The sequence below is a fragment of the Dendrobium catenatum genome, unplaced genomic scaffold (genome assembly GCF_001605985.2).
Source record: "Dendrobium catenatum unplaced genomic scaffold, ASM160598v2 original_scaffold_50508, whole genome shotgun sequence".
Classification (NCBI taxonomy): Eukaryota; Viridiplantae; Streptophyta; class Magnoliopsida; order Asparagales; family Orchidaceae; genus Dendrobium; species Dendrobium catenatum.
This window is the reverse complement of record NW_021368962.1, coordinates 304905-331702: the sequence shown is the minus strand read 5'-3', so window position 1 is coordinate 331702 and position 26798 is coordinate 304905. Positions and strand designations below refer to the sequence as shown.

Genomic DNA, 26798 nt, shown 5'->3' with positions numbered 1-26798 from the left:
CTTGGATGCAAGAACACAAAAGAGGAGATTCTATTGGCTGGAAGGTTATTTGTAGTGGTGCAAATAGTTTGGCTAATTGTGTTCGCTGGAAGGTGTGTAATGGGAAAGATATAGAGGCTATAAATCATGTTTGGATCTTTGATAAGGCTATTGCTTGCTGGCCTACTTTTTGTGATATTTGAGCTATTGAGGGCCGCAAGGTTGAGGAGTTTCTTACGGCTGGGAAGACTTGGAACAGGGATAGATTGATGTAGTTTTTTGGTATAAGCTTGGTGGAGAAAATCTGTGAGGTTAAAATCTGGGTTGAGAGTTAAATGCAGATTCTTTGGAGCCCATGAAATGCAGAATAATATCTTCTATTTCAGCTATGTGTTTTAATAATCTGTTTCAGGGAGATGAAGATCCTGTTTGCAATATTGTGAATATTGGCTTGAGATCCCGTGAAAGACTATTTTGGTGGAGAATTTATAAAGACAAGATCCCAATTGGTATGTGGCTGCACAGACGTGGATTAGGGGAAGATTTCTTATGCCCGATTGGTTGTAATGAGCAAGAAGATATGGAACATATTACAACAAAGTGTAAATAGCTTTTGGAAATCCTTAAGTGCTTGTACTGTTGGAGTTTTCTGCCCCACGGTTTCTGTCTTTTGATGAATTGCAGGTGGCATTGGAGAGGACTAAATATGACAAGGACCAGCAAATAGTTTTGTATTGTCCTTCGGTTCATGCTAGCGGGGTTAACAGAAATGCTATTAAGCATGGGAAAGCTAGGTCCACTCCTATTGTGATGGCTGGTAGTATTTTAGAATCCATCAAGCAGATTTTTTTTTTCTACTAGCCTGGAGCAACGGTTCACCTTCCAATCCCTCGGTTCACCTACCAATCCCTTGGATTATCTTGTTCTTTCTCTTGGTGTGCCCCCCCCTACAGGTTGGCTGAAGATTAATGTGGATGGAGCTCTACTCAGATCACATGCTGTAGGGATTGGTATTGTGATAAGAGATAGCTTGGGAAATTTGGTGGTTGTGGTTGGTTGGAGCATTACTCATTGGGACAGAACCCAAGTGGAATTGTTGGCAATTCTTTATATTGAGAAGCTTCTTCAAGATTGGATGTTTGAGGTAGTTGGAGTTATTATTGAAGGGGACAATGCAAGTGTGGTGAAACATATGCAATGGTTTATGCAGGAGGATTTATGGAGGCATTTTGCTGAGGGAGGTGATAAGTTCAATTGATTAAAGTCATTCCAAAAGGTCTTTTTTTTACATACCTACAGAGAGTATAACAAGGCGGCCCATTTTTGTGCTCAAAGGGCGATTGAGGACAACTTTGTGTGGAATATAGGAGATAGACAAAATATATGTATTCCTCAAGAATTTTTGGACATTCTTGTGGATGATGGTTGTTCTTTTTCTTTTACCTAAAGGTCAGCTGAACTTTCTTTATTTTATTTGATGTAATTGAGTTTTAGATGAATGCAAATGCAAAAGTTCAGCTCTCTCTCTCTCTCTTTCTCTCTCTCTCTCTCTTGCATCTCTCTCTCTCTATATTGCCTCCCTCACTCTCTTTCTTTCTCTATTACCTCTCTCTCTCCCTCCCTCTCTCTCTCCCTCTCTGTCTCTCCCTCTCTCTCTCTCTCTCTCTCTCTCTCTCTCTCTCTCTCTCTTTATATATATATATATATATATCTCTTTCTCTCTCTCTCTCTCTCTCCCTCCCTCTCTCTGTCTCTCCCTATTTACTCCTTGGCCTCTCCCTCTCCCTCTCTCTCTCTCTCTCTCTCTCTTTTGCATCTCTCTCTCTCACTCTTTCTCTCTCTCTCTCTCTCTCTTTCCCTCTCTCTCCCTCTCCCTCTCTCTCTCCATCTCTCCCTCTTTCTCTCTCTCTCTCTCTCTCTCTCTCTCTCACTCTCTGGGATCACTCTGGGGATGAAAAAGTGGCGCTGCTAGAGAGAAACATTTTCTCTCGGTTTGGAGTTCTCGCCGGCAGGGGTTGATCTTGAGGCTCTTGGGTTATGGTTGGGGATGGTTGTCGGTCACCCCCTCGTCACCCCTTGAGGAGTGATGAAGGGAGGGGAGGTGGATCTGAGAGGTTTTCGGCTGGTAGGGCTTGTAAAGGCATTGGAGGGAGGAATGTTGATGGAGGGAGTGAATCGACTGCTGTGGTTGGAAAGAACGGTGGGTCATCTGGTGGGAGTGATCGGAGGTTTTCATTAACGGGTTTGGAAGGGCTTGCAAAAATTGGAGCTGAGGAGAAAAGGCTTGTGTAGGTCCGATCCCCAAGTAGGACTGGAGGTGCTAATGTGGATTGTTTTATTTCCTTAGGCAAAGAGTAGGGTTAGGAGGCGGTATCCAGTGTAAAACTAGATAGTGTTTCAAATACGGCTATGGAGGAGCGGGGTACATCTATGCTGGATTCATCAGATTTTGATGAAACTATGGAGATTTTGGGTGGAAGTGAAGCGGAGGAATTCTTGAAGGAGATTAAGAATCAAACTGGAGCTTTGAACCAGGGTGTTGAAGATATGGATGTTGTTGGTTCAAGAACGATGGGTGCTACGGCCGTTGGTTCTGAATAGATTGGGGTATCTGGTTCGGAGGAGGTTGTTGGGTTGGGTTCAGTTGAACAGATTGAGACAAGTAAGATCATGGATAATCCAGTTTTTGAACCTGATAAGCTGCAATTTTCTTTTGGCAGAATGAATGGGATTGGAGATCTCCTTGCGTCCTCTTCGGGCAGTAAGGCTATGGGAGCTGGGATGGATTCCGACAGTAGCAAGCCAAGAATTAATTTTGGGGAGATTGCGAAGTTACCTTAGTGGGATGTAGATGAAGTTTCTGTTAGGAGTGAACAAGTTAATGTTGTTGGCTGTGGCTCCATCATGGTTTCAGAACGCACATCGAGTATTTGAGGGAATGATTCAGTTGGGATTGATGAATCGAAAGAACCTGGAATGCCTTCTAGGGGATCCAGGACAGTAAAGATGGAAGGCGATGAGATGAGAGTGCCATCCAAAGCGTGGAAAAAGGCTATGCCAGTTAAACTGAGTTTGTTTGAAGAGGTTGGAAGCTTCCTAAGGGAGGATGGATTGGTTAATCTGGATTTAAACAAAGCTAGAGGAAATATTCAAAGGTTAAATAGGGCCTTGGTTGGGAGCTTACTTGGAAGGCATCTATCATTTTGGGTTGTGCAGAACGAGCTACAACGGAAGTGGGGACACCTCGGGTTAACTATGATTTCGCCAATGGGCTCAAATTGTTTTCTATGTTGGTTTGAGAACATGGAAGCGAGGGATAAAGTTTTGATTTGAGGGCCTTGGTATGTGGCCGGGGAAATTATAGGAGTTAATCAATGGTCGACTGGGCTATCCTCTAAGTCTTTAAGGGGTTTTACTTCTCCGGTTTGGATTAGATTACAAGGGTTGCCATTGGAATACTGTGATGAGGCAAATTTAGCGAGGATGGCTGCGGGAGTTGGGGAACCATTATATATGGATGAACAGATCAGATTATGGAATAGGTGTGCATTTACACGCATTTGTGTTCGTTTGGACTTATCAAAGAGATTGCCAAAAGGTGTGTGGGCTCATGGGTTAGGGGGTATTTTTTTCCAACCTATTGAGTATGAAGGGATCCCCCTTATATGCTTGAAGTGCGGGAAAGTTGGGCATAGAGCTGAGGTTTGTAAGGAAGTTGGTATGCTTCCTAAGCAGCAGGTGAGGAAGGATGGAAATGGGCCGGATCAGCCCTTAGTGGCTAATGCTAGGAGTGGGGAAGATGTTTAGGCAACTTATGTTCAGGGACGTCACGATACTGTTGCTAACATGGTTGTCGACTCCAATGAGTGTCAGGAACAGATGGTTGATATTGATCATGGAGAGTGGACCATTGTCACAAGGAAAAGGAGATCTAATAATGTCAGAGTTGGGAATGGATCACAAGGAAATTATAATAAGGGAGCTGCTCTGACTATTGTCACAAAATCTGTATGGAAGGAGGTCAATAAAGAGAAGAATAAGATAGCAACGCAAAATATGGGAAAGGATTCTAATACAGGTACAAATTGGTTGAAGGAATCAATGGCTGAAGAGGTTGAACACAGAGTTGTGGGCAAGGCACCGGTTAAGGTGGAGCAGGTTATGGGTGATATTTTTGATATGAGGTCTCTTAACACTCATGTTGGTCGGGTACAACATATGGTACTGGATGGTAATCTGGAGGAATCGGGTGGTCTACAAATCATTGAAGAACCAATGAGTGGTGTTTCTTTAGAGAAATTGATGAAGTCTGATGTTCAGAAGCCAGTAAAAAGAATTAAGGGGAATAAAAAGGGTGATATGGGCTCTCCAGCTCAACTCTTGGTTCCCAAAATTAAAGTTTTTAGATAAAAATTCTAAGGTTATGAAGTAGTGGAGAAAGAAGGACAAGGAATCTAAAACCTGGGTTTCCAATGTTTTGAGGCATATTGGTCCTGTGCAAATTTTTCATGGGGGAGGAAGAAATAAAGATGTAAAGGTTGATTTGGCTACATCTTTGATGGAATAGTTTGTTAATGTTGTTGATAGAACTAATTACAAGAAGGATGATGATATGGTCTTGAGGGACAAGGATGCCTTTAAATTGCAAAGTGAAAGACATGAGCAGCGGGGATGCTTCCCCTTTGGTGAATAATGTTTAGTCTACTATGCTGGAATTGCAGAGGTGTCCGGAAGAAAGAGACGGGTTATTTGTTAAAGCACTTGATTAGTGAACATGATGTTAGCTCTATGGGTTTGGTGGAAACCAAAGTTGAATCCTTCTCTAGAAAGGACATTGATAAGCTTATTGGGAGAAACTGGGATTTCATTTTTCAGCCATCCATTGGGAGAGCTGGGGGTATCCTAGTGCTGTGGAAGAGTGGTTTGGGGCCTCTTCAGGTTATTTTTCAAATCAACCAGTGTATTATGGGGAAGTTTTTTAGCTCTTTTAATTTTGAATGGGAGATAGCTATTGTCTATGCTGATAAGGACAAGTATGTCAGGAGGCAATTGTGGGAGGACATTTTAAAAAATCATACTGTGAAATCTTCGTTGGTGGTTGGAGGAGATTTCAATTGTATCATGTCACAGGAGGAGAAGAAGGGGGAGAGCCTTTTCACTTTTCTTTGGTGGCTAGTGAAATGGGGGATTTTATGGCAGCTAATGTGTTAATTGACCCGGGATTTTCTGGTCCTACTTACACTTGGACTAAGATGCAAGGAGTCAAACTTGTCTAGATTGGATCGGTTCCTTATTAGTTCACAAGGCAGGAACAAGGAGAATATGGGCGATAAACAGAACTTCTACTTTCCTAAGCAAGTGGACTTGAACAAGGTTCAAGTGCCTGATAGTATGTTGAAGCCCACTTAGAAACAGAACAGGATGGGTTTTAAGCAGCGGTTGCCATTCACGGTTGGAATAAGAATGGCTAACAGAGCCAATGCTCTGAAGGAGCTTAATCAATTGGGACCTATTCTGGAGGTTCCCAGGAAAAGAAAAAAGGAGATGATGGAAGCTACTAGCTCAGTTTTGGTGGAGGATCTAGGCGGTGGGATTATCTTCATTGTCTAGCTATGGTAATTCAGGTGGATTGCTTGCCCTGTGGAAGAATGATGTTATGAAATTTGAGATCATGGTTACTGATGAGCAAGTGTTGATTTGTAAGGTGATGTTACCTAACCTACAGGAATGGATTGTGGCAATGGTGTATGCCAAGAAGGACTACCATGCGCACCGTAGTCTTTAGAATGTGGTTGGAAACTTTATTAATGGGAACCTCCCCGTGATTGTGGGAGGGGACTTTAACTGTTGCTTGGATCAGAGTGAGAAGAAGGGTGGACAGAGATACAAGTATACGGTGGGAGCTCAAGAGATGTTTGCTTTTCTAGAAGATAATGACCTGCATGACCTGGGATTTTTGGGGCCGAGATACACCTGGTCTAAAAATAAGACTGGGAATAGCAAAATCTGGGTTAGGCTAGACAGAATCTTGATGAATTCGGAGGGTCTTCAGCTTGCTCCTTTGGCTACTGTTAAGCATCTAATTAGACTGGCATCTAACCACTATCCGCTGCTCCTTTATTTAGCTCCTACATTGTAGAAACCTGAAGGTAGATGGCTCAGATTTGAAGACATTTGGATGACGTATCCGGTTACTTGGAAGATTGTGTGGAAGAATTGGACTAAGCAAGAATATAGGAAACCTGTGAATGTATTGAACAGGAAATGCCATAGAACTTTGAGGGCTCTATTTTTTTGGAGCCGTAACAGGTTGAAGGAATTGGGAGAGCTCAAGAATTTGCTTGAGGCACTCATGGAGGAGCTTCAGGTTATTGAAAGCAGTGCAAGGGGGCTCACTGAAGAGCAGGAACAATAGATGAGGAGGAAGGAAGTTGAATTGAAATATACTTTGGCGCATATTGCTACTTGGTGGAGACAGCGGGACAAAACTAGGTGGATTGAGGAAGGTGATGCTAATTCACATTTCTTCCATGCTACGACATCGGCGTGTAGGCGTGGCAACAGGATTGGGGAAGTTCTGAATTCAAATGGGGAACGTGTTGCTGAACCAAAAGCTATTCAAGATGAATTTATGAACTTCTTTATGAGCAAATGGAGAGACAGACAAGTTTGTATGGATTATTAGACAAATTTTCAGAGCAATGACAAAGTTCTTGATTTTATGATTGAAGGCTTGGAGGCTGCCATCACAGAGCAAGAGATCCAGAAAGCTGTATTCTCTATGGGGAAGAATAGAGCACTGGGAGTCGATGGTATTACGTCTTCTTTCTTAAAATTCTATTGGGAAATTATTAAAAAGGATGTATTTCATGCTATTTTACATTTCTTTAACTCTAACTCCATGAGTGAAAGCTGGAAGGATACTATGATTATTTTAATTCCTAAGATGGATAATGCTGATTTGCCATCCAAGTATGGGCCAATAAGCTTATGCCAATCTTTTTACGAGATTGTTGCCAAGATCTTGATCAACCGGATGAAGCCAGTGCTGGAGAAGATTGTTAGTGAAGAGCAAGGGGATTTTGTACCAGGTAGATCCATTTCTAGCCACAGGTTGGTTGCTCAAGAAGTTATGTGCAAATTTCAGAACTCTCTTCAAAAAGCTGGAATGATGGCACTCAAGGTGGATATAGAGCAGGCATACGATTGTATGTCATGGGAGACTTTGCAAGCTGTGATGAATTATATGGGTTTTTCGAAGAGATTCACTCAGTGGGTGATGCAATGTGTTGTCAATCCCAGGTTTTCCCTTATTATGAATGGGAATAGAACTCCATGGATGTATGCTAGGAGTGGACTAAGACAGGGGTGGCCCTTATCGCCGTATTTGTTCATTTTATGCTCTGAGCTTCTGACGAAAGCTTTGAGGCAGAGGGGAGCACATCTTGGGATCCAGGTGACCAAGAATGTTGAGAAGATTTCGCATCTGCTTTATGCATATGACATCTTAGTATTTACAGAGGCTTGTCGAGGCAGCGCCAATCAGATTATGAATATCTTGAATAATTATTGCTCGTGGACTGGACAAAAAATTAACTATGGGAAGTTTGTTATTTTGTTCAATAGGAGATGCCAGAGCTGGAAGAAAAGAATGATTTCTAAGTTGACGGGGTTTCGTAAAGTGAATTCATTGGAGTACCTTGGATTTCCCCTGGTCATGACGAGATTAATTGCAGAAGACTTTGTGAAAGTCCTGAAGACTGTTCATGAGAAAACCAACCTGTGGGTGAAGAAGCACATATCGATGGCGGGGAGAGCTCTCCTTATTAGAACATCGTTGTTAACTGTCCCTATGTACTTAATGACTCATACTGCTGTTCCTATGGGGGTTCTCAGCAAGGTGGAAAGAATGTGTAGGAGGTTCTTATGGCAAAATGATGTGAATAGTAGAGGGATGCCTTATGTTGCAAGGAATGAGCTATGTCAACCTAGGGAGCAAGAGAGACTTGGATTTCAATGCCTTGCTTTATGGCAGAGTTCCCTGAGAGCACGTTTGGCATGGGAGGTTATGCAAAATGACAATTCTCTATTGAGAAAGGTTGTCTTACCTAAATATGGGTCAAATATTTGGTGTTACAAGAAGGGAAGAAATGTGTCTATATCCTGGAAGGTGATCCTAGATGGTGTAACGGCCCTTCGTCCCATTCTCAGGTGGAAAATTGGAGATGGCCACCAGGTGGATGTGCTGAATGATAAGTGGATCCTGGATAGGAACATTGCTCGCTGGCCTACCATTGTGAATGTGGCTGAGCTTGAGGATGCTAATGTAAGTAAATTGTTAGACAACTCTTAACAGTGGAATAAGGATATGGTGGAAAATTTCTTTGGGAAAGTCATAGGACAACGTATCATGGAGATTAGTATGAATAATTAGAATGGATGTGATTGTCCTGTACTCCTCTATTCACGGGTTAGGAAGTCTTTGGCTGCAATGGCTTATCGTGAGAAGATTGATATGGAGGCTTACCAATTTCATTGGTTACAAAGACTGAAGCTGCATCCTAGGGAAAATTTTTTCTGGTGGAGATTGCTGAGAAATGCGATTCCAACGGTGAAGTGGTTGTTTTGCAGGGGACTAGCTGAATCCCCACTGTGCCCGTGGGGATGTAATGAGGAGGAGACTATTGACCACTGCACTACGAGGTGTGTTAAACTGAAATAGGTTTTTTGTACTCTTGAGAAGTGGGGATTTCGTATGCCAGTGGTTAATTCTTTATTGGAGTTAATGAGGGAGATCATTAATACGATTAAAAAGAATCTGTGTAAGGGCAGATTGTACTGCTATGTTGTTTATCAACTATGGCGTGAAAGGAATTACTTGAAGCATACTAGAACTTGTAGAGCTCCTGCTGTGATTGCTGCCACGGTGTTGTTGCTGCTACCGAAGATGTATAATTTGCCTATTCTTGAGCAATGGGGTACCAACCAGCCCTTGGGGCTGCCTTCCCATAAAATTTGGTGCCCTCCCCCTCCAGGGTGGTTGAAATTCAATGTGGATGCTTCCTTGAGACCTTCTAATCACTTTGGTTTGGGTATTATTGCCCGGAATCATGTTGGTGCAGTTATTCTTGCTGCTGGAAGGTGCTGTGAACATTGGGATGCAATGTATGCAGAGATTGTGGCGGCTGAAGCTATTCATGAGTTGTTGGAGGAATGAATGTTTGAGCTTGAAGGAATCATCATAGAGGGAGACTGCATCAATGTCATTAGATGGATGCAAAATTTGGATGATTGTCAGAATAAAGTCCAATACTACGTTGATGGACCGGATCTTTCTTTCTTAATGGAGTTTAAACAGGTACTTTTTTAGTTTATACCCAGACATAGTAACCAGTCTGCTGACTTCTGTGCTCGACTTACTCTTGATGGTAGTTTTCTTTTCCATAATGTAAATGATAGAGAATTCCCCTCGACTATGTTGTCTTTGTTGAGGGAGGATAGTGATAGGGTATAGAGGTTTTATTCCTTTGATAGTTATTTGTAACTAGTTTTCTTTTATTATTAACGCAAATGTAGATATTCAGCTCTCTCTCTCTCTCTCTCTTTTGCGTCTCTCTCTCTCTCTATTGCCTCCTTCACTCTCTTTCTTTCTCTATTACCTCTTTCTCTCTCTCTTTCTCTTTTTCCTCTCTCTCTCTCTCCCTCTCTCTCTCTCTCTCTCTCTCTCTCTCTCTCGCTCTGTCATGACCCAACCCGACCGGAATGAATCCTTTCGCGTCGGGTCGGCACAGATGAAATCCAGGATCTAGTTTTGGAATTTGTTTCAGAACTTTCTTCCAAAATATCAAACAAACAAAAAACACAGAGCTGCTATAACTTTAAATATATATACAGAAATTTATCTACTATTTTCTTCTTTCTTTCATCAAAATAATCATGTACAATACAGTGCATCATGACTGTACAAAAATCAAAAGTATAAAATACTTAATCACTGAACTTCTAGTCCAAGACTTCCTTCCCTTTCCCAGAACCTGAAAATCATGCAAAAAATAAGGATGAGCTAACAGCTTAGCATGACAACACTCACCAATCAAAATCTCCAGAAATCCACATCATAAAATTTATCAGAAGCAGTCATTCAAATAGCCGTACAGAACTCAAATAGTAGTACAAAAATTGTATATCAAATAGAACACAGAAATTGAATAACAGACAGAACAAATACATGGAACTAAATTCATCGATACATGAATTCAAATCAGAGTGCATAACAGATCTTATAAAACTTTCAAATCACAGAACAAATCGAATCGTATAAATCAGAATTCAAATTAGACAAAATCACATTTCACATATCAGATATCAAATATCCCTGACCGTGACAAAATCTCAATGGATGCTGGCCCCTTATGCCTCCCTTCCCTGACACAGACAAAATCTCAATAGATTCTGGCCCCTTATGTCTCCCGTTGTGCTTATAGCACCAAAACAGATCATATATTCAGAATTTCGGGAACATAACTTATTTTCAGATTTTCTCTGACACAGACATAATCTCGAAGGATTTTGACCACTTATAACTCCCTTTTGATAGCACATCACATAAGAACATTCAATTCAGAAAATCAGACTTCGTTAGAAAATCGTCAGCGGCATAACGGTAGTATACTAAATTTACAAAGACTTTGCAGATTCAAAAATTTACCAAATTATCACAGATGGTACAAAACATCAATAGAAGACTTTTGTTGTACTAAAATAGATAATTCTGACATCCAGATAATTTTGTATTTCGATAAAACGCCACAGAATTAGAAATCTCCGGGTAAAAATATTCTAGAAAACACTCAAAACGTGTACAAATATCATTTCTACAACATATAAAAAGTGACGCGGTAAAATTTTTGTCAGTACAAAATTATACCATAATTTTGCTAACGGAAATCAATTTCGAAATATAAAGTCGTCAAAATCCTCATTTCTAAAAATTGAGAAAGGAGGAATGTGCCTTACCTCACGTCGGTCAACTTTCTCAATTGCAGCGACGGACGAAAACGGATCGAAGTCGCCCAAAAATCACTTTCCTTCCTTTTTCCTTCCACTTTCTCTCTCCTGAACTTTCTCTCTCCTAAACTTTCTCTCTTCTAGACTTTCTCTCTCTTCAAAATGCCTTCATTTCTCATATATATCCATCCAGATCGTCCCGAACGATCCGAATTCATCCCGGGATGATTTGCTCAGTGGACAAATTTCGTTCGGACGTGTATAGTAATCGTACTTGGACGAGTTGCCCTCTGGACGAATTTTGTACGGACGATCCTTACTTCATCCTGGGATGAACTTCTCTATCCAGAATTTTCTCTACAACCTGTACCGATCGTCCCGGATGATCCGACTTCGTCCGGACGAACCTGGAAGGAAAAACAGGTTTCCAATCTCCCCAACTTTAGAAAAATGTCATCCTCGACATTTCCAAAATAAAACTGAGTCAGAACAGGTTCGGATATAACTATCTCATATCCGACTCCTTCTCCCAAGTTGCCTCTCCTCTTATTCCGTGCTTCCACTGAACTTTAACCATCGAAATCTGTTTACTTCTTAACTTGCGCATATCATAAGCTAAAATCTTTTCAGGCTCTTCCTTGTACTGCAAATTCTCCTGAATCTCCACATCATCAGCAGACAGTTTCTTTTCAGAATTAGAAATCCACTTTCTCATAGAAGATACGTGAAACACTTTATGTACATCGGACATCTGATCAGGCAATAACAGCCTATAAGCAGCTTTTCCAATCCTTTCAATGATCTCAAAAGGTCCGACATACCTTGGACTAAGCTTACTCACTCTTCCAAATCTACTGACACCCTTAATCGGAATGACTTGACATAAATAAAGTCACCAACCTGAAATTCAACAAATCTGTGCTTCTGATTATAATACTTCTGTTTCCTATCTTGAGCAGCTTTCAATCTTTCTTTAATCAAATTGTTTTTCTTAACAGATTCATCCACAAAAGTCATACCCATTTCTTGTCTATCTCCCACCTCAGTCAAAGTCAAAGGAGTTCTACACTTTCTGCTGTACAAAGCTTTGTAAGGTGCCATACCAATACTGGACTGAAAACTATTATTATAAGCAAATTCAATCAAAGGGATATGATCTTCCCAACTGCCTCCAAAATCTAAAACACATAGCCTCAGAAGATCTTCCAGTACTTGAATTGCCCTCTCAGACTGTCCATCAGTCTGCGGATGAAAAGCAGTACTGAAATGCAATTTAGTACCTATACCTTACTGAATACCCTTCCAAAGTCTGGAAGTAAATCATCCATCTCGATCAGATACAATTACTTTTGGCACACCATTCAATATGATGATTTCTTTTACATATACCTGAGCTAACTTATCCACCGGATCCGTCTGTCTGATCGGAAGAAAATGTGCAGACTTCATCAGACGATCAACAATCACCCAAATTGCATCATGTCCTTGCCTTGATCGAGGAAAACCCATAGAGAAGTCCATCGTTATCTCCTCCCACTTTCACTCAGGGATAGGCAACGACTACAAAAGGCCTCCTGGTCGCTGATGTTCTGCCTTCTCTAACTGACAGGCTTTGCATTTTGAAACAAACTCCACTATATCCTTTTTCATTCCAGGCCACCAGAATAAAGTTTTCATATCTCTGTACATCTTACCATTTCCTGGATGAATGGTATAGCTTGAATAGTGAGATTCATACATAATCTCTTTCCTCAGATCTCTAGATATTTGAATCCACAGCCTGTTCTTATAGAAAATAATACCAGATTTAGGAATTCGTAGTTCAGGTTTCTTACCAGATTTGACTTCTGAGCTGCATGGATCCTCTCTTCCAAAGAAAGCTGTATGTCCAACTGAGTCAACACACCAAAATCCAAACCAGTAGAGAAAATCACCTCCAACTATAATCTTTCCATATCTCGTATCAGATACTCATCAGAAGTGAGGTGAATACCTGATAATCCCGAAGACTTTCTACTCAGAGCGTCTGCTACCACATTAGCTTTACCAGGCTGATACTAAATCGTCAGATCATAATCCTTGATCAGCTCAAGCCATCTTCTTTGCCTCAAATTCAAATCCTTCTGAGTGAATATGTACTTTAAACTCTTATAATTTATAAAAATCTCACACCTGATGCCATACAAGTAATGACACCAAATCTTCAAAGCAAATACAACTGCAGCTAATTCCAAATCATGCGTCGGGTAATTCTTTTCATGTGGTTTCAATTGCCTTGAAGCATAAGCTATTACCCGACCATGCTGCATCAGAACACAGCCCAGACCTTTCAGAGAAGCATCACTGAACACCTGAAATCCTTCGGTACCTGATGGAAGTGCTAACACTGAAGGAGAAGTTAAACAATCTTTCAACTTTTGAAAACTAGCTTCACACTCCAGTATCCAAACAAAAGCTACTAACTTCTGAGTCTGTGTCATCAGAGGTGCAGAAATCTGGAAAAATCTCTTCACAAATTTTCTATAATAACCAGCCATGCCCAAGAAACTACGTACCTCAAATACCATAGTAGGCCTTGGCCAATTAGCAACTACTTGAATCTTTTGGGGATCAATGAAAATACCTTCACCGCTCACTACATGCCCCAGAAAAGAAATGCTCTTCAGCCAAAATACATATTTGGAGAATTTAGCATACAACTGATGCTGTCTCAAAGTCTCCAACACAATCCTCAAATGTCCGGCTTGCTCTTCTTCAGAAGCAGAATACACCAGAATATCATCTATGAAGACAATCACAAACTGATCCAGATACTCCTTGAACGCTCGGTTCATCAAATCCATAAAAATAGCAGGTGCATTGATTACCCTGCATAACCAAAAACACGTAGTGCCCGTACCGAGTACTGAAAGCTGTCTTCACCACATCAGCTTCCTTTACCTTCATCTTATAGTATCCAGATCTCAAATCAATCTTCGAGAATATTGAAGATACAGCCAACTGATCAAACAAATCATCAATCTGTGGCAACGGATACTTGTTCTTGATAGTGACTTTATTCAGATCTTTGTAATCAATACACATACACATCATCCCAGCCTTCTTCTTCACAAACAGAACAGGTGCTCCCCAAGGAGAAACACTGGGACGAACAAATCCTCAAACCACCAACTCCTGGAGTTGAACTTTCAATTCCATAAGTTCATTTGGTGCCATCCTGTACGGAGCCTTAAATATCGGAGCCTTAGATATTGGAAATTAGATAAGATAAAACTCCTCTTAACCCTTGGAATACACACCTTTCACCATCCATAAGAAAACTCACTTGTTTCTTCAAACAGTCAATCTGAGCCTTATACAGACTCATCCAATCCATACCCAAAATCATATCGTACGAAGAAATCAGCAATAAAATCAAACACGATTTCCACTTCTTGCCAGAAATATCAATCTCACAAAAATAAAACTTTCGAGTAATCAAAGTATTCCTAGTCGGCAAAAGAATATAAAGAGAAACTGGCAACATCACAGAATCCAGATGCAAAGCATCAAAATAACGCTCGGACAAAAATAAATGACTAGCTCCAAAATCAAGTAAAACACGATAATGATGATCAGAAATATAAACCGTACATGTCACCACATATGGAGCATCTCGAGCCTCTTGCTGATTCAAACTATACACATGGAGCTAAACTGGAGCTGGAGCTACAGAACTACCAGACTCCCTCTGATCACTACTAGGTGGCTCCTCGCCATAGAACCTAAACCAGCTCTATTAGAGGATCCTTCAGAAAGAGTACGTGGAGAAACTATCCTTGGTCTTCCTGCTGATCTAGCAAAACTATCAGATCTGGACTCAGGTCGTCGATCAGATCCAACTTGTGGGCACTCCGCAATCCGATGTCCCGACTAACCACATCTGAAGCACTGACCAGTTACCCTATAGCACTGGCCAAAATGTCATCGTCCGCAAGTCTGACACACAGGTGCCCCACTGACTAAACCAGAACTAACAGTACTACCACCACCAGAAACTATAGTGGATCCTGACTGTCCACTCCTCCTGGAATCTCCAGAAGCAAATCTCTTCTTCCCAGAAAAACCACTGCTAGATGTGTCATCACCGAATCTCTTCCTACTAGCAGTACACCGCTGCTGAGTAGCCATTAAATCATTCTCTATCAGACGAGCACTCTCAACAAGCTCAGAGAAATCAGAAATGTGAAATGGTACCAGGGGTTGCCTCAGACTATCTTGTAGTCCCCTCAGAAATTTGTAGCACTTCTCAGGAGAAGTACTTACCAACTGCAGAGCATATCATGCTAAAGCAATAAACTCTATCTCATACTGCATAACTGTCCTAGTCCCCTAAACCAATCTCAGAAAAGTCTCCTACATCTGCTGTCTTGTAGAAGGAGGTACAAACCACGATCAAAATACTTCAAAAAATTCTTTCCAAGTGATCAGAGAGTTCAATTTACCTTGGAACTTTTCTTCCTGCTGGCCCATCCACCAGCACTCAGCCTCACCATCTAACAGAAAAATAGCTAATGGTACATTCCTGTCCGAATGACACTGCATACCTTCAAAGGTCTTCTCCAATCTCCTCAACCAATCCTCAGCTGCTCTGGGCTCAATAGTGCTCTCAAACCTCAGAGGTTTCAATCTCAAAAACATCTGTAGATGTCTATCTACATCCTCAGATCGAATAGTAGAGGCTTTATTCTGAGTCTCGCTCATCATCTGAACTACTAATGTAGCAAACTGAGAAATTGTATCAGAACCAACTACTAGGATAGAATTTGTTCAAAGGAGCTGCTTGACTAGCACTCTATCAATCAGTCATATCTGGGTCTGGCAGATCCATAATCACACAGAAAATTATGCACAAAACAACATAATAAAAATCCAGACAAACCAGAACTACCCCGACAGACTTATAGATCAATTCCTATAGCTCTGTCTTACAATCCAAATTTCAAAACTATTGCTCTGATACCACTAAGTATTGTCACGACCCAACTTGATCGGAATGAATCTTTTTGTGTCGGGTCGCGACAGATGAAATCCAGGATCTAGTTTTAAAATTTTTTTAGAACTTTCATGCAAAATATCAAACAAACAGAAAACACAGAGCTGCTATAACTTTAAATATATATATAGAAATGTATCCACTATTTTCTTCTTTCTTTCATCAAAATAATCATGTACAATACAGTGCATGACTGCAGACAGAAAAAAATTGAACAGAAAAGCCATGACTGTACAAAAATCAAAAGTATAAAATACCTAATCACTGATCAGACACTGAACTTCTAGTCCAAGACTTTCTTCCCTTTCTTAGAACTTGAAAACCATGCAAAAAACAAGGATGAGCTAACAGCTTAGCAAGACAACACTCACCAATCAAAATCTTGAGAAATCCACATCAGAAAACATATCAGAAGCAGTCATTCAAATAGCCATACAGAAATTGTATATCAAACATAACACAGAAATTGAATAATAAATAGAACAGATATATGGAACTCAATTCACCGATACATGAATTCAAATCAGAGTGCAGAACAGATCTTATAAAACTTTCAAATCAGAGAATAGATCAAATCGTACAAATTAAAATTCAAATCAGACAAAATAACATTTCACATATAGATATCAGATATCCCTGGCCCTAATAGAATCTCAACAGATTCTGGCCCCTTATGCCTCCCTTCCCTAACACAAACAAAATCTTGATGGATTATGGACCCTTATGTCTCATGTTGTGCTTATAGCACAAGAACATATTAGATATTCAGAATTTTTGTAACAAAACTTATTTTCAGATTTTCCCTGACACAGATAAAATATTGAAGGATTCTGACCCCTTATAACTCCCTTCTGATAGCACAACTCATTAGAACATTCAATTCAGAAAATCAGACTTCGTTAGAAAATCGTCAGCGGCATAATGGCAGTGTACGAAATTTACACAGAATTTGCATATTCAAAAATTTACCAAATTACCATAGATGGTACAAAACATCAATAGAAGACTTTCATTGTACTGAAACAGATAATTCCGACATCCAAATAATTTTGTATTTCGATAAAACATCGCAGAATTTGAAATATCTGATAAAAATATTGTAGAAAATACTCAAAACGTGTATAAATATTATTTCTACAACATATCAAAAGTTACGTGGTAAAATTTTTGTCATTACAAAATAATACCAGAATTTCGCTAACGGAAATCAATTTCAAAATAGAAAGTCATCAAAATCATCGTTTCTGAAAATTGATCTATAAGTCGCCTAAAAATCTCTTTTCTTCCTTTTTTCTTCGACTTTCTTTCTCTTTACTTTCTCTCTCTTCAAAATGCCTTCATTTCTCATATATATCCATCCAGATCATCCCGGACTATCCGAATTCATCCCGAGACGATTTGCCCACTGGATAAATTTTGTTCAGATGTGTACAGTAATCATACCTGGACGAGTTGCCCTCTAGATGAATTTCATATGAATGATCCTTACTTCATCCTAGGATGAACTTCTTTGTCCAAAATTTCCTCTACAACCTGTACCGATCATCCTGGTCGATTTGACTTTGTCCGGACGAACCTGGAAGGAAAAACAGGTTTCACACACACACTCTCTCTCTTTCTCTCTCTCTTGCCTCCTTCACTCCCTTTCTTTCTCTGTTACCTCTTTCTCTCTCTCTCTTTCTCTTTTGCCTCTCACTTGCTCTCTCTCTCAACTCCTCTTTGTCTCCTCCTCTCTCCTCTCTCATCTCTTATATGATAGTTCAGGCTCTCTCTCTCTCTCTCTCTCTTCCTCTCTTCTCTCTTTTGGCATCTCTCTCTCTATCTCTCTCTCCCTCTCTCCTCTTCTTTTACGTCTCTCTCTCTCTCTCTCTCTCTCTCTCTCTCTTCTCTTTCTCTCCCTCTCTCTCCCCCCTCTCCCTCTCTCTCTCACTCACTCTCTCTCCATCTCTTTATCTCTCTCTCTCTCTCTCTCTAAAGAAGAAATTTGGAAGGTTGTGTGTTCTTTGGGCCGAAACAAGGCACCAGGAAGTGATGGGGTAACAGCTTATTTTTTCAAGTTGTTTTGGTATATTGTTGGAGAGCAGGTTTTGAGAGCTTACTTAAAATTCTTTGAATTTGGTACTATGGATCCACAGTGGAAGGAGACGGTTGTGGTGTTATTGCCTAAGGTGAATAATCTAGATCAGCCATCAAAATTCAGACCTATCAGTCTGTGTCAAACAATCTACAAGATTGTTGTAAAGGTAATTGTGAACTAGTTTAAAGGGATTCTTCCTAGGTAAATGTCGAAGGAACTGGCTGCTTTTGTCCAAGGTCGCTCAATTTCAAATCATTGCTTGTTGGGACAAGTACTTATGAATAAATTCAAGGTTTCTAAATCTGCAAAAGGAATGTTAGCATTGAAAGTGGGCATGGAGCAAAGCATATGAGAAGATGAGTTGGAGGACTTTTGAGTTAGTTCTGAAGCATATGGGGTTCCCACCTAGATTTATCTCTTGGGTGATGAGCTGTGTTCAAGATCCTAAATTCTTAATTCTCATAAATGGAAAATTAACTGAGGGGATCACAACTGATTGTGGGTTCCGGCAGGGGTGCCCATTGTCACCTTACCTCTTTATTATCTATTATGAGCTGCTCTCTGCACACATCCATCAGAACTTCATGGAGTTGGGTGTTCCTATTAGTAGGGGGAGCTTCTGTCTCCCACCTACTTTATGGTGATGATACTTTAGTTTTTGCAGATGCATCTATTCCAAATGTGAAGAAGGTTTCATCCATTTTGGAGGATTATTGTTCTTGGACCGGGCAAAAGGTTAACAGATGCAAATCATATATCTTGTTCAGTAGATCGACTTCCTCCTCAACAAGGTCTCGGCTGGCAAAAATTATTGGATGCAGGAAGGTTGATGAGATGGAATATTTGGGGATCAAGTTTGCTATGAGAAGACTCAATAGGAAAGTCTTTTCTCCTTTGTTGCAGCAAGCTCGTGCTAAAACTTTAGCAAGGGGAATTGGACACCTCTCCTTTGTTGCAGCAAGATTCCTTCTCTCTCTCTCTCTCTCTCTCTCTCTCTCTCTCTCTCTAGGATTAGATGTGGTAGTGGTGGACAACGCCTTTCGTGGCATCATTATACTTTAATCCAGTTTTCTTTTACTTTTAGTTTAGGATTCTTATTTCCTGTAGGATTAGGCTTGTTTATCATGTACAACGCCCTTCGTATCACCATTCTATTTAATCTAATTTTCTTTTCATTTAGGTTAGGATTCTTCCTTTCCCTAGGATTTTACATGCTATTGGTGGACAATTCCCTTCATGGAATCTTTAAGGATCAATGATTTATGATTTTGATGATAGCAAACATTCTTATTTCTCTACGACAGCCTTATGTACTGACATTTCAGGTTTACACGATTGGACTATAATTTGGAATCAGCTCATGATTGGGTAGACTAGGTCTGAGTCAGTTTTTACACTTTTTCCTTTCTTGAGCTATTGTATTTGGTGTGGCACCTGATGATTTATAACTTGGTAGATTCTCTATAGTTCCCTAAAAGAGTTCTAGTTTTGGTAAGATCGTCCGAGATGATATTTATATCGTCCTGGACGATCTGTCTAAAAGTAGAAACCCTAATTAAGGCATCCTCATTAAAGCAACCATCATTATGCAAAACACATCGTCGTGGATGATTTTGCATCAGCTAGGATGATAGGATCAATTCAGAAAGAATCTGCCGCCATATCTATTTAGATATAACCTATTTTTGGACATCGTCCAAGTGGATCGTCCAAACTATAAAATATCATCAGGACGATATAGGTCAATTTTTTTTAAAATTTCTCTAGAATTTAAGGAAAGCATATATGACTTGATTTTACGATCAAATCGTCCTAAATGATTTCCAGATCGTCCTGGCCGATATGCTGGATGATTGGTCATCGGATAGCTATTTTCAGGGCGATGTCGAGGACGATATTACACAATTTGTACTGATCGTCCAGGATGATATATTATCATCCCGGATGATATGAATAAATTTTTTATGATCGTCTCAAATCGTCCCGACTGATTGGGCTTAAATTGTACTGATCGTATAGGACAATATGCCTATCATCCTAGACGATAATGTCGGCAACTTGCATAATGAGCTCATTTTTGAGAGCTTCTATTTAAGCTTTGTCAAGGCACTTTTGTAAGTGTCTTTGGCAGCTATTGTAGCTTCGTTTTTGTGGGGGAAAGTTGAAGAGAGAGTTTGAAAGGGAGTGAGGAAAGGGTGGAGTTTAAGAGAGGGAGAAGATCCTGTGTGGGGGAGTCAAGGGAGTGTGGAGGGGGTTCCACACGGTTGCTCTAGCAAGCTCGCACCTGAATACCATTATATTCAAGGCTTGTCTCGAGGGAAGATCACCAAAGAAGAAGATCTCTTTGGTGTCAAAGGACCCGACGACTCCGCCGCACCGGGGAAGGTGGAAGTGATTCTGTAAGGGCTTCTCCGCCTAGCTGTGGGAGCTAAAGGAGAGACACTTATTTTAGTGCAATACTTGGAGGGTGCCTCCAAGGAGTGGACGTAGGTCAAGGTTTGATCGAACCACTATAAATCTGGTGTGTTCTTTTCTTATTATTGCTTCCGTAATTTAATTTTTGCATTTGGTTTTCTATGTGGTGATATTGGTTTTAGTTTGTGCTTTAAGATTCTTCTTTACCAATTCACCTCTTTCTTATTTAGCCTTAGGCCAGTTCAATAGGGCCTAACATCCCTAACGAACTTTTAGAATCATTCTAGTTTAATCAAGCTTTCTTTTCATTTAGGTTAGGATTCTTCATTTCATTAGGATTTGACATGTTAGTGGTGGACAATGCTCTTCCTGACACCATCCTAATTTAGTCCAGTTTTTCATAATTTAGGTTAGGATTCTTACTTTCCTTAGGATTAAATGAGCTAGGGGTGGAAAATACGCTCCGTGGCACTATTTTAGTTTAATCCATTTTTTTTCCTTTAGGTTAAGATTTTTAGTGCTAGTAGGGGATAACATCCTTCTTGGCACCATCCTAGTTTTAATCCAGTTATCTTTTCATTTAGGTTAGGATTATTTATTTCCTTAGGATTAGACGTGCTAGTGGTGGACAATGCCCTAGTAATAATCCAATATTCCTTTCCTTTAGGTTAGAATTCTATCTTTTCGTCGGATTAGACGTGCTAGTCGTGTATAACGTCCTTAGTGGAACCATACTAGTATAATCTAATTTTATTTTTATTTAGGTTAGAATTCTTACGTTTCTTAGTATTTGACGTGCTAGTGGTGGATAATGTCCTTCGTGGCACCATCCTAGTTTAATCTAGTTTTCTTTTCTTTTAGGTTATGATTTTCCTTACCTTATGATTAGACGTGCTAGTGGTGCCAAAAAACCTTCGTAGCACCATCCTAGTTTTAATACATTTTTCTTTCCCTTTAGATTAGCATTTTATCTTTCCTTAGAATTATATGTGCTAGTGGTGGATAATGTCCTTCGTGACACCATTCTACTTTAATCTAATTTTTTTTCTTTTAGGTTAAGACTCTTCCTATTCTAAGGATTAGATATTCAAGTGATGGATAATGCCCTTCATAGAACAATTATAGTGTAATCCAATTTTTTTTCTTTAGGTTAGTATTCTACCTTTCCATAGGATTATATGTTCTAGGGGTGTACAATAATACCCTTTGTGGAATCATCCTATTTTAATCTAGTTTCTTTTTATACTTTAGGCTAGGATTTTTCCTTTTGATTAGACGTGCTAGTGGTAGACCATGCCCTTCGTTGGACCATCTTAGTTTTAATTTAGTTTTCTTTTTCTTCAGGTTAGAATTATTTATTTCCTTAGAATTTGATGTGGTAGTGGTTAATAACGTCCTTTGTGGCACCATCCCCAGCTTTCATTTCCTGTTGGTCAACATTCTTCTTTTCCTAAGGATTAGACATGTGAGTGGTGAATAATATGCTCTTCATTGCACCATTCTAGTTTAATCCAGTTTTCTTTTTTCTTTTTTATGTTAGGATTCTTCATTCCCTTAGGATTAGACGTGCTAGTGGTAAACAATGCCCTTCGTGGCCTCATCATAGTTTAACCCAGTTTTCATTTCCTTTAGGTTAGGATTCTTCCTTTCCTTAGGATATGATGAGCTAGTACTGGATAACATCCTTCGTGGCACCATCCTAATTTAATCCAATTTTTATTTTCTTTAGGATAGGATTTTTCTTTCCTTAAGATTAGAGGTGCTAGTGGTAGATAACGCTCTTCGTGGCACTATCCAAGTTTGAATCCAGCTTTTATTTCCTACAGGATAGGATTCTTCTTTTCCTTAGGAAATGATGTATTAGTGGTGGTTAAATCCATTCGTAGCACTATCCTAGTTTAATCCATTTTTCTTTTCCATTAGGTTATGGTTCTTCTTTTCCGTAGGATTATAACTGCTAGTGGTGGATAAAACCGTTCATGGTACCATCCTAATTTAATCTATTTTTATTTTACTTTGGTTATGATTTTATTTTTCCTTAGAATTAAAAGTGTTCATGATGGATAATGCCCTTCATGGCACGATCGTAGTTTTAATTTAGTTTTCTCTTTCATTAAGTTAGGATTCTTCCGTTCTTTAGGATTAGACGAGCGAGTGGTGGATAACGCCTTTCATTGCACAATCCTAGTTTAATTTTCTTTCTTTTTCTTTAGGTTAGGTTTCTCCCTTTTCTTAGGATTAGACATGCTATTAGTGGACAATGCATTTCGTGGCACCATTCTAGTTTAACCTAGTTTTGTTTTCCTTTAGGTTAGGATTTTTTCTTTCCGTAGGATTAGACATTCTAGTTGTGCATGTTATCCTTCGTGGCACCATACTAGTTTAATTCAGTTTTCTTTTTATTTAGATTAGAATTCTTCATTTCCTTAGGATTAGATGTGCTGGTGGTGGACAATGCCTTTCCTGACACCATACTAGTTTAATCTAGTTCTCTATTTCTTTTAAGTTAGGATTCTTCATTTTTATAATACAATATTTTTCTTCTTTTAGGTTAGGATTTTTCCTTTCTTTAGGACTAAAAGTGCTAGGGGTGGATAATGCTGTTCTTGGAACCATCCTAGTTTTAATCCAATTATATTTTCTTTTAGGTTAGGATTTTTTTTTTCCTTAGGATTGAACGTGTTAGTGGTGGACAATGGGATTCGTGGCACCATCCTAATTTAATCCAATATTCTTTTCTTTTAGGTTATGATTCTTCCTTTTCATAGGATTAGACATGCTAGTTGTGTACAACGCCCTTCGTGGTTTCTTTTCATTTAGGTTAGGATTCTTATGTTCCTTAGTGTTAGACATGCTAGTGGCCGATAATGCCTTTTTGACACCATCTAAACTTACTCCAATTTTCTTTCTATTTAAGTTAGGATTCTTCCTTTCTGTAGGATTAGACGTGTTAGGGGTGGACCATGCCCTTTATGATACAATCCTAATATAATCAAATTTTCTTTTCTCTTAGGTTAGTATTCTTCAGTATTAGATATATTAATGATGTACCACATCCTTCATGATATCATCCTAGTTTAATTCTATTTTATTTTCCTTCAGGTTAACATTTTTTCTTTCCTTAGAATTAGACGTGTTAGGGATGAATAACACCCTTCGTTGCGCTATCCTAGTTTAATCAAGGTTTCTTTTCCATTAGGGTAGCATTCTTTCTTTTATTAGGATTAGACATGCAAGTGGTGGATAATGCTATTTGTGGCACCATCATAGTTTAATCATGTTTTCTTTTCCTTCGGGTTAGGATTTTTCCTTCCACTCGGATTTGATGCGCTAGTTGATGACAAAACCCTTCATGGCACCATCCTGGGTTTAATCTAATTTTCATTTATTTTAGGTCAGAATTTTTCCTTTCTTTAGGATATGACGTACTAGTGGTGGATAACGCCATTTGTGGCACCATCCTAATTTATTCAAGTTTTCTTTTCCTTTTTATTAGGAATTTTCCTTTCCATATGATTAGTTGTGCGAGTGATCGATAATGCCCTATATGACACCATCCTAGTTTAATCCAGTTTTCAAATCTTTTAGGTTAGGAATTTATCATTCCTTAGGATTAAAAGTGCTAGTGGTGGATAACGTCCTTCATGGCACGATCTTAGTTTTAATCTAGCTTCTTATTATTTAGGTTAGGTATCTTCCTTTTCTTTGGATTAGACGTGTGAGTGGTGGTTAACGCCCTTGGTGGAACCATCCTTATTTTCTTTTACTTTTAGTTAGCATTGTTCCTTTCTTAAGGATTAGACGTGTTAGCGGTGGATAATGCCATTCGTGGCTCTAACCTTGTTTTAGTATAATTTTCTCTTCTTTAGGTTAGGAATCTTCATTTCTTCAGGATTAGACGTGCTTGTGGTGGATAAAGCCCTTCGTGCCACCATTCTCGTTATTACAGTTTTCTTTTTCTTTAGGTTATGATTCTTCCTTTTCTCAGGATTTGACGTGCTAGTGGTATATTATGCCCTTCATGGCACTATCCTAGTTTAATACATTTTTCTTTTCCTTAAGATTAGTGTTTTCATTTCCTTAGGATTAGACGTAGTAGTGGTGGATAACACCCACCCTTCATGGAGCAATCCTAATTTCAATATAATTTAATTTTTTTTAGGTTATGATATTTCCTTTCCTTAGGGTTAAGTTCTTTAATTTTCTTTTAGCTGGATAAAGTCCTTTTTGGCACCATTAGTCTAGTCATTTTTTTTAGGTTAGGATTATTCATTTTTTTAGGATTAGACGGGCAAGTGGTGGATAATGTCTTTTATGTCACCATCCTAATTTAATCCATTTTCCTTTTCCTTTTGGTTAGGATTCTTCCTTTCCTTAGGATTATGACGTGCTAGTGGTGTATAACGCCCTTCGTGGCACCATTTTAATTTAATTTAGTTTTCATTTTCGTTAGAATATGATTTTTCCTTTCCTTGGGATTTAATGTACTATGCTCTTCGTGACACCATCCTAATTATCATCTTGTTTTCTTTTCTTTTAAGTTAGCATTTTTTCTTTCCTTAGAATTAGACTTGCTAATGGTGGATAATGCCCTTCGTGGCACCATCGTAGTTCAATCCAGTATTCTTTTCCTTTAGGTTAACATTCTTCATATTGATTAGACGTGTAAGTGATGGATAACGCCCTTTGTGGGTCCATCCTAGTTTAATTCAGTTTTCTTTTCCTTTAGGTTAGAATTCTTCCTTTCCGTAGGATTAGACATGTTAGTGGTGGACAACGCTTTTCATGGCATCATCCTAGTTTTAATTCAAATTTTTTTCCTTTAGGTTAGGATTCTTCCTTTCCTTAGGATTAGGCGTGCTAGTGGGGGATAACCCCCTTAGTGGCACCATCCTAGTTTAATATTGTTTTCTTTTTCTTAGGTTTAGATTAATCTTCCTTTCTTTAAGATTAGATGTCTTAGTGGTGGAAAACACCCTTTGTGGTACCATTCTAGTTTAAACCAATTTTCTTTTCCTTTAGATTAAGATTCTTCCTTTCTGTAGGATTAGTCGTGCTAGTCATGTACAATGCCCTTTGAGGCACTCTACTAGTTTAATCTAATTCTATTTTCCTTTAGGTTAGGATTATTCCTTTCCTGAGAATTAGACATGCTAGTAGTGGATAACGTCATTCAAGGCTCCATCCTAATTTAATCCAATTTTTTTTCCTTAAGGTTAGAATTCTTCATTTTCATAGGATTAGATGTGATAGTGATGGACAATTCCCTTCATGACACCATCATACTTTAATTCAATTTTTCTTTTCTTTTAGGTTAGGATTCTTCCTTTACTTAGGATTAGATGTGCTAGTGGAGATTAACGCCCTTTGTAACACCATCTTAATTTAATATTTTTTTTCCATTAGGTTAGGATTTTCCTTTCCTTAGTATTAGATGTGTCGTTGTTGGATAATGCACTTCGTGGCTCCATCCTAGTTTACTCCACTTTTTTTTCCTTTAGGTTAAGATTATTCATATTCTTCGGATTAGACATATTCATGGCAGATAACGCCATTCGTGGCACCATCCTAATTTAATCTAATTTTCTTTTCCTTTAGTTTAGGATTCTTCCTTTCTATAAGATTAGATGTGCTAGTTGTGTACAATACCCTTCTTAGCACGATACTAGTTTAATCCAATTTTCAATTCCTTTTGGTTAGGCTTCTTCCTTTCTTTAGAATTAGAAGTGGAAGTGGTGGATCATGCCTTTCGTTGAAACATCATAGTTTAATCAAGTTTTCTTTTTCTTTAGGTTTGGATTCTTCCTTTCTGTAAGATTAGACGTGCTAGTCATGTGCAACACCCTTTGAGGCAACATATTAGTTTAATCTAGTTTTATTTTTCTTTTGGTTAGGATTCTTCCTTTCTTCATGATTAGACGTGCTAGCGATAGATAATATCATTTGTGTTACTATCCTAGTTTAATCAAGTTTTCTTTTTTTTTTCCTTTAGGTTATAATTCTTATTTTCTTTAGGATTAGGCATGGTAGTGATGGATAACACCCTTTGTGGCACCATCCTTTTTTAATCTAGTTTTCTTTATATTTAGGTTATGATTTTTCATTTTCTTAATGGTGGTTAACACCCTTCGTGGCACCATCTCTCTCTCTCTCTCTCTCTCTCTCTCTCTTATCTCCATCTTCTCTCCTCTCTCTATATAATTTTTTCCTTTGGATTATGATTCTTCATTTCCTTAGAAAAGATGTGCAGTGAGGGCGAATAATGCCCTTTGGGCCCACAAAACA

At 39.1% G+C, this 26798-nt stretch overlaps 2 protein-coding genes across 2 annotated transcripts; both read right to left on the bottom strand.

The window, feature by feature from the left end:
• Positions 1-11491: 11491 nt before the first annotated feature.
• LOC110098345 lies at positions 11492-12507 on the bottom strand. Its single transcript, XM_020825162.1, has 4 exons — positions 12376-12507; positions 12199-12228; positions 11887-12099; positions 11492-11737 (listed from the first exon to the last, which is right to left on the bottom strand). Exons 1-4 carry the CDS (start codon positions 12505-12507, stop codon positions 11492-11494), a joined length of 621 nt encoding a protein of 206 aa, XP_020680821.1.
• A 2442-nt stretch (positions 12508-14949) lies between these two features.
• LOC114578489 lies at positions 14950-15729 on the bottom strand. The gene is made up of 2 exons (XM_028691681.1): positions 15430-15729; positions 14950-15294 (listed from the first exon to the last, which is right to left on the bottom strand). Exons 1-2 carry the CDS (start codon positions 15727-15729, stop codon positions 14950-14952), a joined length of 645 nt encoding a protein of 214 aa, XP_028547514.1.
• Positions 15730-26798: the final 11069 nt, after the last annotated feature.

Bases quoted from the DNA above. Each gene is read 5' to 3' on its own strand.
- LOC110098345 (XM_020825162.1), bottom strand. From the start codon at position 12,507: ATGGACTTCTCTATGGGTTTTCCTCGATCAAGGCAAGGACATGATGCA. The intron at 12,100-12,198 runs GTACTGGAAGAT...AATAGTTTTCAG, and splicing joins AGTCTGAGAGGGCAATTCAA to TCCAGTATTGGTATGGCACC. The intron at 11,738-11,886 runs GTTGGTGACTTT...TTGCCTGATCAG, and splicing joins ACAGATTTGTTGAATTTCAG to ATGTCCGATGTACATAAAGT.
- LOC114578489 (XM_028691681.1), bottom strand. From the start codon at position 15,729: ATGAGCGAGACTCAGAATAAAGCCTCTACTATTCGATCTGAGGATGTA. The intron at 15,295-15,429 runs GTATTTTGATCG...TATGCTCTGCAG, and splicing joins CTTGGAAAGAATTTTTTGAA to TTGGTAAGTACTTCTCCTGA.